At 36.4% G+C, this 16,016-nt stretch overlaps 1 protein-coding gene across 2 annotated transcripts in view; it reads right to left on the reverse strand.

The window, feature by feature from the left end:
* The window catches only part of LOC142338690 (F-box only protein 44-like), a 38,464-nt gene that overhangs the window by 9,557 nt on the left and 12,891 nt on the right, over positions 1 to 16,016 (reverse strand). Inside the window, exons 5-8 of one of the 2 annotated variants that reach the window (XM_075388557.1) lie at positions 10,596 to 10,713; positions 7,974 to 8,106; positions 6,526 to 6,658; positions 3,598 to 3,729 (exon numbers count right to left, since the gene is read on the reverse strand). In XM_075388557.1, the coding sequence (XP_075244672.1) occupies positions 3,598 to 3,729; positions 6,526 to 6,658; positions 7,974 to 8,106; positions 10,596 to 10,713 (516 nt within the window). Of the gene's footprint in view, positions 1 to 3,521; positions 3,730 to 6,525; positions 6,659 to 7,973; positions 8,107 to 10,595; positions 10,714 to 16,016 lie in introns of those variants that run through there. The other variant, XM_075388558.1, reaches the window with a different exon arrangement.

Raw genomic sequence — 16,016 nt, forward strand, 5'->3', positions numbered from 1 at the left:
TTCAAAACCTTCATAGCTTCAGTTTCTGACAATAAGTTGTATTCCTGTCATCTTAATAAAACTCATTTTGTAACATGGGCAATTTAAGATAATTTTAAGAAAATTAGTTGATTGAAGAAACCATTTCACCTTTGAAGCTAAAAGAACCTTCCTGGAAGAAGATGAAGCCAATGTCTGCAAACGAAAGAACAGTTCAACACCAGATCAATTGCAGGTACTCGAAGTAAGATAGCATTCAAAGCATCTTCGGGTAAACTCCCAAAGGCAGACATTTCGTACGAACTGAATAGCACTTCAAAGATGCAAAAATCATGGAATTATTCAACCATAAGGTCTGAAATTGGAAATGACGTCCATACTATTTTAGACGTTCATTCTTGGTTATAATAATAAACAAGCCTGGTAATATCTAGTTTAATTCCAGGGGTTATATCTACCCCAGACGAAAGCCAAAATGAATCTGGCAAGAGATCTATAGAAAGATCTTGCAAAACTAGCGCTCCTTCTCGACTCAGATAGTTTCTTCTTCATAAAAAAACATCAATTTTCTCTCAATATGAACAAGTATCCCAAGGACACTCGAAGACAGAAAATTTCCGTTTTGAAATAAATAATTGAATTCATAGATGTCTATCTAATTTTTTTCATGCAAAAGCTTCAAAGTTAATTCTTATAAGTTTCTTTAAAGAACTAAGAGCACCAGTAAGCTAAGTATCAGCAGTGAAGTTAAATTTTAGCACAATTAAAGTTGATGGGAACTGAAAAATGAAGCTATTATTTAGGCATCATAAAAATCGCATTTCCGTTGGTAGATTCAGAACTCCTCTTCTCAACGGGTTATTGTTTTATCTCGTTTTTTTGTTCGCTTTTCGATCTTGAATATATTTGCGTAAATTTGCTGTATATATTCTACATCCATTCACTTGGAACATTGAGTCTGATACGTCATAAATAATACGTGAAAGTCATGAATTATAGAAAACGAAATAAGTGATCGAAAGATAAAACGAATTACAAAAACATAGCAGGACCACTCCCGAATTATAGGTCAATGAAAGGAAAAAACAGAAGAGAACACTATCAGACTTTTAAACAAAGCAACTTGAAATCTTGAAAACATTTAACTTTTTGAAAAAAAGGTTATCGAAGTTATCAAGTCTAACAACGTGAACTTAAAAAACATTTAAACAATGGAAGTTTGGCCCAAAAAACACCAACTTATACAGACTAAGTAAAAGGCCGACAAATATTTGGCTAAAACAATTTTTACGATTGCCTTGAAAATAAGTTGCTTGAAAGTCAATGAATAACGCAAATAATAAGCACAACTAGACAAAGAAAACAAAGGCATAATAAAAACACACCCGGCAGATTGTCGGAAAACAGCCGCCATTCAATCCCATAACCAAGATTGGGATTGAAAGAAGAAAAAACTGATGAAAAAAATGATTTTTGTACACAAACAATTTTAAATTGCGAACCATTTTTATCACATTTTGGAGCTCAACATACTCCTGTTTCGTATTGAAGCGACAAGGAGGCTAGTATCAATGTCAATAAGCATCAGAGAAGGTAACTAAGAACAATGTTTGAGTAACGGGCATCTAAAATTGGGCTTTATGGGTTTATCCCTTTTCTATTTCTGATTTCGTTTTTTGATACTGACTTCAATTTGAATTGCTTTGCTGAGTGACAGCTGTCTAAAAACACCTTTAGATTTCACGCAATTTTTTAAACAAGCTGTGAACAACGTTAAGGCTGAAAATTTTTTATTCGACGAAGTTAAAAAAATAGGAGCTCTATAATAGCCGGCTGAGAAGCTGAGGCGGCCATTAAAAATAATACCTTTTGAAGGCAAATTCTGTCACAATCGTGAAAAACGTTAGATATGAATAAAAGCATTCAAATTGATCATACAGAAAACAGAGACAAAACGGAAAAAATAAAAGCAAAATTGCCAAAAAAATGTTTTGAAAGTGCAACAGAAATAGTAACATTTTGGTCAATTTTGGGCCTTGCCTGCAGCGTCAGCACACTGAGCGGTTGAAACACTAATGGAGCCAACTTAGGACCTCTGACAAAAACTAATGACCACCGGGCTTTAGCCGTTTCACAAACTCAAAGTCAAGGAAAATGCGTAAAAACATCTTGCAAAAAAAACAAAGCATGCATGTCATAAACTACAATAACTCATTGACTCAGCAAAAAAACTAAAAAAAACAAACTCCTGGAATTTGCTCAAGAAGGGCGCTTAGAAAAAAAACGATGAAAACTGCAAAAAAAAGATACTTAAAATGTTGAATTTGATCAAAAATCACAATCTAGAGACAAAATTTTTGTAAAAAACAATTTTCTCACTTTACTTTAACATTACTTTACTTTACTTTACTTTAGAGTAAAAACATTTCGCGCCACAAAAAACCACTTCTTGATTTTTCGCTCCACCGCGTGTATGGCTAAGACTAAAATCACTGAGAATACAAACCATGAAAATGTGTGAACAGATCTTAGAAAAAAATTCCGGAAAAACTCGATGAACCATCAGTGCCAAAAATACAATCCTTTGAGAAATATATTTTATGGTAAATTTATGAAAAAATTTGCCCCCCCCCCCAAAAAAAAACTAAACTAGAATATAGAAAAATTCAGTTGTTTCCTCATATCAGAGAAGTGCACATATAAACGACAAATTTTCTTTAATCAAACGAAGATCATGTGTGTTCTGGAAAAAATTGGACTGATTTCAAAGAAAGTTCGAAAAACTGCAAGGAAGTGACCTCAGTTTTAAATTTCTCAATTTTTGTCAAATTCTTCAGCAAAAACACTTTTTCAAATAATTAAAACCGCATTAAAATACTTCCCATCGAACAATAGGTGTTAATTCAATCCCCAATGAGTGCAATGAAACAAAACAATACGCAAAAATTTGATAAAACAGCCTAAAATCTAAAGATCCAAATTAGTATAAAACTCACATTAATAATCCAAAAGAATTTATAAACACTATCAACACGAACATAGAACCATTATTATAGATTAATCAAACCGTTTAACCAACAATATTTGTCAACAAAAAGCTGCTTGAAAAGGTGAGCATGGACAAAAGATTTCGTTCACTTACGGAAATATTTTTGCACATCATTTTATGGCACTCTCTAGTAAAACAGCTGTATGAACAAAAAAACTGTTCTCTTTTCGCACTACTTCAATTTTGATCCACAATCAAATCACTGCAAACATTTTTACGCATTTCATTTCCTGTTCGAATTCACTCCAATAAAAATGGGTGAAAACAGAAACTTCCTATTCGAGTCGTTAAAAAGACAGCGTCCCTATAGAATTCAAATTCTATGCAAAATAAGAGTGCCTAAATAATAGCCTTTGAGAGTCTCGCGACGGCTATTAATAATCTCAATTTACCGGAAATCGTAAATATATCATAATGAGGGCTAATTTGTCAGTAAAAATGTGTCTAAAAGTGTGCGACAGACCCCCCCCCCCCCCCTTATCACTACTGCGGTTCTAAAATGGAGCCCGAATCGTTCAGCAAAACTATTGTATCATGCATTTAGTTAACAAAGTATTTGATGTGAATACTCATATCTCCATAATAAGTGAACAGGCTGTTGTTTTTGGTCCATAGTTGCCATTCCAAAATACGAGATCACTTCCAGAGCTCTGATAGATAATCCAGTCAATTGACACAGGAACTTCAACTCGCCCCTCCATCTGTTAAAAACAAAAAACATTAAAAAATGTAGGTAACCATTGTGCCCCAATAGAAAAAGATCGGCTATAATTAATATGGTGGCAGCCTTACAGCGGTATATGTAAACTGTAATTGATGATCCAATGTTATTGAATCTCATACGGATAGATGGACTATTATCATTGCAAAAACTAGCATTGGTTTGTTCCCATAGATTTATCATCACAGAAACTTTGCTCACGGGGAAGTGAAAACAGTTCACACGTAGTTCCATTTTGCATTGCAGCAATAAGTTTTGGATCTATTCTGTCCCCCCCCCCCCAGTCTTTTTACGCCCCCCAATTATATGTTGTATTATAGCACGTTACTATGTTAAAAAAAAGCACGTGCGCCAGTAGGCGTAAAAACCCACTAAGCTTGGGGGGACAGAATAGATCCCAAGTTTTTCTTAATCTGTAACTTAAATTTTGTTTTAAAATCATAACTGCTATCGGACGTCAGTGAACCAAGCTAGTCAGGTTGCTTCACTGACGACAGCGTTGGTTAAGCCGAGAACAATCTTGTATAATAGTTCTTATTGACACGCTTTGTCCGGGCTACCCTTTGCCTACTGTTGTTCGACAGACACAGTTCAGAAATCCGTAAGATTTCATCAAAAAATTTTCTGCAACCATGAGAATTGAACTATTTCCGAACCTTTATTTGTGTAAAGAAACCAACATTGTTTTGTTTGGAACAAAATTACCCCTTTTGATTGTTGCGCGTACCACTGGCACAATATCAGTTGAATGTAAGCCCCTTAATTTTGTTAACATTACGTTTTGAAAACCACATTTGCTGAAATCAATCATAAGGCGAACATTGTAGACAAAACGTAAATAAATCAAAACAAAATTGACTAAATTCTTGATGTGAATTGTGGTGACAGTAGGAATGCATGAATTGGCAATTAAACTCCCCCCCCCCCAAAAAAAAAAAAAAATCAAAGGACTAGATTAGAGTCGGCGACGAGATCAAAGGTTTAGAATCAATGAACTGTCACCATTTTACGCACACTTAAAATGCGAAAAATGCCGGCATAAATATCAGCGTTTGAGCATGTCACCGTTCTCTGCATTCGCTTATTTTCTTGATCCTTCTACATGTGTACGGAAAACAGCGATCAGGCTGAGTATTTATACTCAGTACAATGTGGTTCTAGTTTTGTAACGAATTGATTTAAAAAAAAACAACCATAACCAATGAACAAACAAAGACGAGTATTTTTGACCTATTCCGGTTGATATTTTGAACTTAGAAACGTCTTGAACTAACAAAATGCACATTACGATAATTTCAATTATATGCCAAAGGAGACACGGATTAAAAAAATGGTGTTTTGTTTTTCGACCATTTAGCCAACGCAACTTCTGATCTACTCTGACTTGTATTAATATTATTTAAACTTGGTGCCATAATAAATTCATTTCTATCAATTCTGTCATTGTTATCGAAAAAATTTAGCTGAATAGATTCCAGAAAAGGAATGAGCAAACTAATTATTTATACTGACAAAAATTAGGTTGCAATTCGAGATTCGAGTGAATTTTTCGGCATCAAAAATGAATTTTTTGTATTCTCATAAAGGGGCAGATCTTGAATTGACAAAATGTACATTACGATAATTTTAATTATATGCCAAAGGAGACACGGATAAAAAAATGGTGTTTTGTTTTTCGACCAATTGGCAACGCAACTTCTGAATTACTCTGACTTGTATTAATATTATTTAAACGTGGTACCCTAAAAAATTGGTATCCATTTTTATAAAATCTGTCATTGTTACCGAAAAAAATTAGCTGAATAGATTCTAGAAAAGGAATGAGCAAACTAAATATTTATACTGACAAAAATTAGGTTGCAATTCGAGATTCGAGTGAATTTTTCGGCATCAAATATGAATTTTTTGTATTCTCAAAAGGGGCAGATTTTGATTTGACAAAACGCTACGATAACTTGAATTATATGCCAAAGGAGACACGGATAAAAAATGGTGTTTTGCTTTTCGACCATTTAGCCAACGCAACTTCTGATCTACTCTGACTTGTATTAATATTATTTAAACATGGTACCCTAAACAATTGGTATTCATTTTTTATAAAATCTGTCATCGTTACCGAAAAAATTTAGCTGAATAGATTCCAGCAAAGGAATGAGCAAACTAAATATTTATACTGACAAAAATTAGGTTGCAATTCGATTCGCGTAAATTTTTGGGCATCAAATATGAATTTTTTGTATTCTCAAAAAAGGGACAGATTTTGAATTACATCTTTATAAATTCAGAGATTGCATCCATTGATCAGCTATCAAATCTATGGTACCCAATCAAAGTGGCCAATCAGGTGATTGCACTAAAAAAGTTAACGAAAAGAAACGTTGTTTAAAAGAAAAAAATCTAAAATGTTATGATGATGGGAAAAAGTGATTTTATTCAATTTTTGATACAATTGATGCAAAATTCCTGAAAATCAATAGAAAGATTAGCATTTTAAACAAAACTTAATTTCCATGAAAAGTTGCCAAAAAATAAATCTGCGTCCTTTATTAGCACTTCTATTACACATAAATAAGCGAATACCTTTTCTTTAAAAAACAGCAGCCAAACATTTTTGAAAAGCATTAGATTTATAACATTTTTAATGGTTTATGTAGGACTGCCAGAGGATGAACGGGCCATTACAACTAACATATAGTATTACAAGGGCTAAAAAGATCAAATACGGATGATAATATCCGGTGTGGGGAGGGGGGGTAGTACTGTGATATTGTATTACCTTGTACCATTTCTTCCCTTCTACGCCTTCTTGTTGAGTATGCCACTGAAGAGACTTGGGACTCATTTTCCATTCGCCAGAGGTCACCAGAAGAGACAAATCAGCTCTACCATCACAGCCGCGCGATGCCACCCTAAAATGTTACAATATAGAATCGATTGAACGAAAAAATTAGCTCTTACGAACCTCTTTTTGAGCTCAAAGTTTTCAAAATATGAGAACGGACTCATCAGGAATCTCACAGACCAGTACTTGCCGAGAAAAAAAAGTACTTTTTCTTTGGATCGACTTAGTATATCCACCCCAGCAAAAAAATGAACTTAAGGTTTTCAAGAAGATAAAGCGCTGAAGGTCTAAGAGAAATGGAGGAGGTTCTTTGCATGTAAGAACGTCTTCGCGTTGCTCATGTAAATGATTTCTCGCCAATTTCTTTCGAGTTTTTGGTAGTCGAATACCAATAGGAGAAAGAACAGCAGAGATTGACATTGCCTAAATTGTCTCAGATCTGAGACAATTTAGATGCAATGTAAATCTCCGCTTTTCTTTCTCCGCTGCCTCCTTTGGTGCTTTGCTTCGGGCTTTCTCTCCGCACCGCTTTTTTATGCCCGTTACCGCTAGGATGAAGGTTCCGCTTGCTGTTCCTTCTCATCTCGCTGCATTTTTGCCCAGAACTTACGCATTGCCTTGCTTTTAGTTTTCTAACCTCAGAACTGAAGCTCGAGAATGACCAAAAGATTTCAGGCTAAGAAATTTGCATTTTTCGGTGAAGTAAACTTTTTCATACTCCTCCCGCTGAGTTCGACGACAACGAAGCAAAAAAATTGACAATCAGGCCAAGAAAAACGTAAAATATATCGAAACAAAACTATCGGTAAATAGGACGAGAACCCTATTTTTAACGTCTTAGAGATTTTGATGTCTGATCTCTTTGACTGAAATTAATTTGGATGTATAATAAAAGTTTTGCCTAGTCTTTGTCTTTTCCTCTGAAAATTTTAAATCATAAAATAGATTGAAAAAAGCGTGGTCGTACAAAATTTTTTAAAAAAAAAAACGACTAACGAAGGACAACTTGCTCGCGAACGACAGGAGAGCCAAATAAATTTAGAGGGGTTCAGCTTTGATTAATTTTATGGGTGTTATAAGGGTGCATAGGGAGGTGCCCAAACCCGCACTCTCCTCCATGCTAATTTTTGTTTTAGTACTAGATTTACCTTCAGAAAGAGAGAATCTTAGATCACACAAAAATCAAGAGCACAGGAGTGGTAAGCAGAGGAAAGTGCAGAAACGGCCGAGCAAAAATTTTACACAAAATAGACACACAAGTTTACAATTATTGCTTTGAAACTTGTTCGAGAAGAGAGTATATTGGACCAAAACTCATCTCGATTTATTGTAATAAGAGTAATATTTTCCCATTTTTTCTAAGGTAAAGCGAGCAAATTTACCATTGGGAGTAGCAGATGGAGGGTTTGAGCAGTTGCATCACTCCGTCTTTCATTTTGTACTTTCCGATGTCAATTAATTGCCTCCTAACACCAGTGTGGTAGGATGTCACAAAACAATGCTGAGTCGGAACACCTGAAAAAAAAACTCTCTAATGACCGTCGTTAACTTCAGGGTCTTTGGTCATTTTGAGTTTGAAATGTTATTCGCAATTTTATCAGGATTGAAAATCACTCCGTTGTGAAGTCTTGATGTAAAACGGATATGTAAGAACTATAATTGATGTAACTTGGAAACAAAACATGGGAACCAACAATTAAAACTTAAGAAAAGAGAAGACGATCAAAAGTAGCCACAATTTTGCAAAACACAAATTCAAAGATAATGATTAGGTCATCAACTGAGGTCTTGAAATTCAAAAAGATACACTGTAGTCTTCAGTGTTCTTGTCTGGCTATTGTCTGGCAATCTTCAGACTGTTTTTTTAGCGTTGAAGCCATGAGCGAAGAATGGAACGGAACAGCGTACTTTTAAAGAAGGTCAGGTCGCATTCACTGACACTGTGTTTTTTATGAAGAGGGCACTATTCCATGGAACAACCCGGTTAAACTCCACTATGAACATTAAGACACGCTCGGCTAGTTTATTGAACGCTCAAAAATCGGCTAGCTTAAAGAACGCTTAAAATTCTTCAATAAATTTTGCAGATAATGATTAAGTCATCAACTGAGGTCTTGAAATTCAAAAAGATAGATGGCTTCAGCGCTCAATAAACAAACAGTCTGAAGATTACCAGACAATAGCCAGACAAGTACACTGAAGACTACAGTGTATATTTTGAATTTCAAGACCTCATTGGATCACTTAATCATTATCATTAATATTGTGTTTTGCGAAACTTATTCAGATTTTTACCGATAAATAAAGTAGCCGAGCGTGTCTTATTGTTCATAGTTGATTTCAACTGTGTTGTTCCATAGAATACTGCCCCATTCATGAAAAACACATTGTCCGTTAATGCGACCTGATCTTCTGTAAAAGTACGTTGTTCTGTTCCACTCTCCGCTCATGGCTTCAGCGCTCAATAAAAAAACAGTCTGAAGATTGCCAGACAATAGCCAGACAAGTACATTGAACACTACAGAGGCCAAAGACAAAAGCAGTTCAACAAAAAAATTAAATAAGTGATTCTGATTTATGTTCTCGTTTCAAATAAATTTCTTTAAATTTTAGTTATAATTCATCATTATTTGAAATTCAGTAAAAAACACTTATTTGAGATTATCTGGACCACAAAAAACATAAACCGATAAATGTCGGAAGAATTGCTCTTGAACGACAGGCGAGGTAATTTAATTCAGGGGCTGTAGCCTAGAACAATTTTTCTTTATGGGTGCAAAAAACTTCTCCCCCGCCGGGATTCGAAACACTGACCTCCCGATCCATAGCCTGAATCACTAACCACTGCGCTACAAATCACTTACCACTGATATTCTGCAACCGATTTTACATTAGCTTTACTTCGTAGCAATAGAGATCACTCAAAAATGAACGAAAGCGAGAAAAAGTCACTTGAGAAGTCAAAGAATGTTCTAGAAAAGCGCAAAATTGTCAAGCAAAAAATTTGCATAAAAAAGACACACACGTTTACAATAATTGCTATGAACTGCGTTCAAGAGCAATTAAAAACAGACTTGTTACACAAAGTGTTGAAACAGATTTTGTGTTATATCCTTACGTTCAGATAAAGCTGCTAAACTTATTTTACTTCAATTCATTTATGATCAAAAAATTCTATCACAAGATTGGCGTGAAATCTCTTAAGAGTTTAGCAAATGACAAGCACACAAAATTTTTTGTCGGTTGGTAACAAAAAAACTGCTAATTTATTGTTCGAGGATCAATCAAAAAGTTGAAAATGGCACAGCTGACGGATTAAAAACAACCAAAATGATAGCTTCATATATCACTTCGCGGCTATTAAACAAAGGGAGAATTGCTCGCAAACAAACGACGACCAGTTGCATTAGGGAAAGGGGTGAACCGTTGGGGGGTGGGGGGGAGGGAGTGTCGCGAGGGCTGACGATAGGGTCCTAATCGCCAGGTGGAGCAGAGGAGTCATGACGTGGCAGAGTAGCGGGGGTGTGGGTTATTGCTCTCTGGGATTTCCCTGTTCATCCCGTTTTCCAGGACAAAAATTTAAAAGCTCCAAAATCAGTCAAGCGAAAAATAGAATTAACAAAAAAACGGCAGGACTAATATAATTATTAAAACCTTCGCATGAAAACTATTAAAAAGCTATTAAGATTAAAATAACAGCTGAAATTACCGTCATATGTTATATACTCAAATATGTTTTATTCAGACCTAAATAATATCCAACATACAACACTCAAAAACTTGACTACTTGGCGCAAAAAATTGATGAATTTCACAAAATGGTTCAAATTAACGAATTCGTCTACATAGCCCAATACATAAACGCAATCTCACAAAAAAACAATCTAATTTTCTGAGCATTAAGACGTTTGTTAAATTTAAATTTATTATATGATTACTATGATTTAAAAAAAATATGTCAGCTCAACCGAAGTATTTGTTGAACACTACCCGGTAGTACTAACCAGCTTCCTCTGGAATCGGCTCAGCGCCTATTGGCCTCTCTTCGACAGAGAATCCATGTCGACTGTATCTGTACACCTCGGGGTCGTTCTCGTTAGGATACCTTCTTCGCAATTCCTCCTTCATTACGGTAGAGAGATAACATTTTTTTGTTACCATTGCAATGCAAAAAACTTTTTTGCAATGTAATAAAGAACATTTTGAATACGAGAAAATAATAAACACTACTGATCAACTGTCGATCAAAATAACTTAAGGAATGAGCAAACAAAACGGTAATCAATCGGAAGAAAAGTGGAAGAAGCACATTTTAATGAACATAGATAAAAATTTCTAAAATAATTGCAAGGTGACAACAAATTATTAGAAATCTGTTCCTCAAAAGAAGTCAGTGAATCCAAAATCCAAAAATAGAAAATAATATACAAACAAAACAGAACGAGATATTGATCGTGACAAGCAAAGTTTCACAATAGTTAAAACTTGCTAGCATCGATAAAAAATCCTTGCCTCGTGAAATTTTCTGTCAATCAAACTTCCATATAAATTCGTAATATCAATAAGCTGAGCCTGTAACTCAGGAATAAGGTCTGTTTCTAACTCCAATTTCTAGCTATTAAGTAGAGTTCAATATATGTTTGGCTAACGGAATCAATGTTCCTGTATTCTAAGAACAACGAATTTAGTTTTCGTTTTTCTTTTAGTTACATTTTTTAGATTGATAATTGAAAGGCACGCCATATACTTGATCAAGCAGGACACGCCAGCTATTACTATTTGTTCAAATATCGAGAAAACTATCCATTGGAGAATAAGTTAATAACTTCAAAGAAAAACGACACACAGCTTCTAAGTCATCGCTTCTAAAAATAACAGTACTCTTTGGTTTAACATTGAGGACACCACGGAAACAACCAATTTCAATTAATATTTCAAAAAAAAAATTATAATGATAAGTGTAAACATGTATGGTTAGCTCAGGCTCTTATTACGCTACACTCATTGACAAAAGTGACCCCACAAAAGGCAATTTGACAGGGTAAACTTGTCGTTTTTGAAATCAGCTTAAGTCAGCACTAATTCGTCCGTTTTAGTTTAATATCAATAGCCGCAATAAGAAACGGCCAAAATGATGATAACTAAAATTGCCCCCCCCCCCAAAAAAAAACAACCAATTAACAATGTAAATAGCGTTTTATACACTTACTTTAACTACAATTTATGCTGAGCTTATGTTAGCACGCTATATTTTAGCTAAGAAAATGCACAGTTTAACGATATTGCAACAAATTCTGGTCAAATTTCGAAAACTCCTTTTACACCACTGCTCCCCTACCCTAGTTGCCTTGACTTCTTATTAAAATGAGATAAAACGCATTGGTAACATACTAAAAAATACACTGTAACCCATTGAAAACACTATTTTCATTTCATTCGAAATTTACATGAAACAACTGTAAATGGATAAAATTTAACTCCAGAAAATTGTAACCATAGCTGGTAGATTGCCTATAAATAGCTGCAACAGCTTCGTAGAACTGCAGTCTCAAGAAAAAAGGCCGAAGAAGAGAAATTTGAAGTTTTCTTGGCAATTACCGAGACGCAATATTTTCATTTAGATTAAACAGCACAACTTATGTGCTTATTAATCGCTATACTCAAGCAATCGTCAATTAGAGTACCATATGCTTCGTTGACTTTATCGCCTTCAGATAAGTTAAGCAAAAAACAAGCGAAATCTTAGATCTATTATACTTCTGAATATTATGCGTCGGCTGATAACAAAATCAAACGAAGATTTGTTCCAATGATACGCCGACTACAATTGATTTCAAAAACAGACAGATTACCTTATAAAAGTGGACGTCGTGGGTTTACTTTTGTCAATACCTTTAAAAACAAAAAATTTTTTCTCTCTCTTACGTTCCTCTCTTCTCTGATGTTTAAGGCTAATTAAAAATCTATCTTTGTTGACATATTTCAAAAAATATACAGAAAATTTTCTTTTTATTTTGAGTATAAATCCGGCTATAAATCCGGAATATAAATCCGGAATATAGAATCCGGCTTGTATGTACCGCTCTCGATTCAAGTCCGAGGAGCTGCCGTGGCAATCAAGCAACCTGATAATTTGAACATCGAGGACAAAATACGTCAGGAACAGGGAGGTTGGAGCAACAGTGCACTCCTACCGAGGGGCAACCCTTAGGGACCTCATAGAAGTAGGGCAACAGTACCCGCCCCTCAACTTGAACAGTGTCACCATCGTAGCGGGCTTCAATGATCACGGTAAACCGAGTAGTAAGGTCAGACTGTTCTTCAAAAAACTTATCGAAATCGTGACTTACAAATTCCAACCGAGCAGCATAATTGTACCCCAGATTATACCTAGCGAAAGTACCAGTGCTATTAATCGAAAAATTTTCAATCACAATTATAAACTGCATAATCTATTGAAATACTTTCGACCTTGCCCCAAAATTGTGCATCCCAGACTATCTTGTTTCTTTGATAAAAGTTATTGAAGAGACGGAATTCATTTTTCGTATTATGGAAACTTCGTTCTGACAAATGCGCTCAGAACACTGATTCAAATGTTCTCTTTCTGTTAATAATTTGAGCCTTCCCAAAATGTCTTCACAAACTCACTGTAGCTTCTGCAAGAAGCACCTGAGAGGACAAGGTATATGGTGCGGTATATGCGGTTATTTGCACAGAAAATGCAGTGGGTTAGCCCCTACCGAACAATACCCTGAAAATTTCATCTGCAATAACTGCAGCCTGTCAACCCCAGTCAACGAGACAACACCTACCGTGGAGCACAGCGCTCAGACAGGCGACACAGAACAGAGAGACATGGATCAGCTGTGGACGAACCTCGATAGCTATGAAGAAGAAATCGACAAAATTTACTTCAGTGTGGTACACTGGAGGAGCCGGTTTTTCTCACTCGGCAAAAATAAAGGTGGGACCAAATTTGTAGACACAATGAGAGCGATATTACAAATTTTTACAGACAGAAAGGGCAAGAACGACATCCCAATGAAATTGCTGATGATCTTACCCCACTTGATACTGCCCAGGACAAAGTCTGAGAATGCCGGCTCAAATGCAATCATCCAGAGATGACTAGATTCGTTCACACAATGCAAGTTCTTGGAGCTTTATAATGAAGCACGAGCGATACAAGTGAGGCTGTCCAAACAAAAAATGCCGAAAGAAGAGTCAGATTTGAAGAGCTTCAATAAATTCATGTGTCAAGGAAAATCTCGAAAGCACTGAAATGTCTGTTCGATCACCAGAAAGGAGGAATTTTATCACCGAAAAAAAAATCGGAGAGAAAACCGTTTTAGAACTATTGAAAGAAAAACACCCCTCACCTGGAACATTGGAGGAAGATTTTATTACTGAAGAAGTTGATACCCTCCCATATCCCGACTCAATTTTTGACAAGATCAACGCTGCGACGATCCGCAAGGCAGCCATGAGAACAAATGGCAGTCATGGGCCTTCAGGTCTAGATGCGGACGAATGGAGAAAGATCTTGACCAACTATGGACAATATTCAATAGATCTGTGCAAAACTGTTGCCCAACTCGCGCAACGAATAGCCCACGAGAATCTCACTGAGAATCATCTAGAAGAATACAATGCGTGTCGACTCATACCCTTAGACAAATGCCCAGGCATCCGCCCCATTGGAATTGGAGAAGTTCTCAGACGGATTATCGGCAGATGCATAATCAGATGCATCTCAAAAGATCTCCAAACGATTGGCGATGTAACCCAACTATGTCTTGGACAAAAATGTGGAATTGAGCACGCAATACATTCGCTAAGAGATACATACCAGCAACCAGAAACTGAAGCTATCCTCCTAATTGATGCATCAAATGCCTTCAATGCGCTCAATAGGAAACTAGCTATGCGGAATATCGCCAGAATCTGTCCTTCGCCAACATCAGCAGTCTACAATTCATATATCTACCCGTCTAAACTATTTGTCAATGGTGAAACCCTACTATCCGAAGAAGGAACAACACAAGGCGACCCAATAGCCATGGCAATGTATGGCATTTCAATCATGCCAATGATCAGAAAGTTGAATCCATCAATCGTTCAAAAATGGTACGCTGATGATGGCAGCATGGCCGGGACACTTCCCGATTTGCTGGATGCCTCCAAGACCCTCAAAACAATAGGGAAAGCCTTCGGCTATTTTGTTAATGCCCCCGAAATGTCAACTGATAGTGAAAAACTGCTTAAGTAAGAAGGCGGAGCGCATATTCAAGAACTCTGAAGTCGAGATTACTGATGGTACTCGAGTTCTGGGATCAGTAATTGGGGAAAGAAGAGCCTGCGCGGAGAAAACAAAAGATTTCACAGAGAAAATGATAACCATGATACAAAAACTTGCGAAGTTCGCCAAAACATCACCACAGAATGCCTACGCATGTCTGACCAAAGGCCTGCAAAGTAAATTGACATTCATGTCCACAACAACACCAGATATGCACCAACATTTTGACACAATCGAGAATCATATTAAAACGGAACTGATTACAGCCATCACTGGCAAAACCAATCCCGATGAAACAATGCGGAAATTGTTGGCTCTGCCCCTCAGATATGGAGGCCTGAATATACAGCATCCAGATCAGCGACTGAATGACTACACGAACTCATGTCTAATTTCCAATGCCTTCGCAGCCTGTCGAGAAGACGAATCTCAATTAAGCAAATTAACGATACAGATAAGACAACAGAACTCGAAAACGTTAATTGAGCGCAGAAACCAAGTACTGAATGATATGGACGAAAAAGAACAATTCATTGTGACATTAGCTTCAGAGAAGGGTTCGTCCAATTGGGTGAAAGCTCTGCCACTTCAAAAATACGGATTCAACATGAATAAATCTGAATTTCGAGATGGGCTGTGTTTGAGATATCATTGGGACCTTGAGAGAACCCCCGAACATTGCGCATGTGGAGAAAAATGGACAATCGCACACTCCCTCCACTGCCTGAAAGGAGGATATACTCACCTGAGGCATAACGAAATCCGTGATTGTTTCGGAGAGTTGTTGAATCAGGTTTGCCATGATGTAGAGATAGAGCCGAAACTTCTTCCGCTTCAAGGTGAGAGCTTTGCAAGCAACTCAGTAACCAAAGATGATGAGGCTCGACTCGACATTAAAACAAATGGATTGTGGGAGTCACGATTCCAGCTTACCTTCTTCGACGTCAAGGTCTTCAATCCGCATGCCAAATCATGTCCAAAAAACACCAAGGACGCTTACAGGTATCATGAATCACTGAAGAAACTGAAATATGAAAAGCGGATTGTCGAGGTTGAACAGAGCTCCTTCAAGCCACTGATCTTCTCATGTACTGGCGGAGCGAGTCCCAACACGAACAAAGTC

The sequence above is a fragment of the Convolutriloba macropyga genome, chromosome 4 (genome assembly GCF_964194025.1).
Source record: "Convolutriloba macropyga chromosome 4, txConMacr16.3, whole genome shotgun sequence".
Lineage (NCBI taxonomy): Eukaryota > Metazoa > Xenacoelomorpha > Acoela > Convolutidae > Convolutriloba > Convolutriloba macropyga.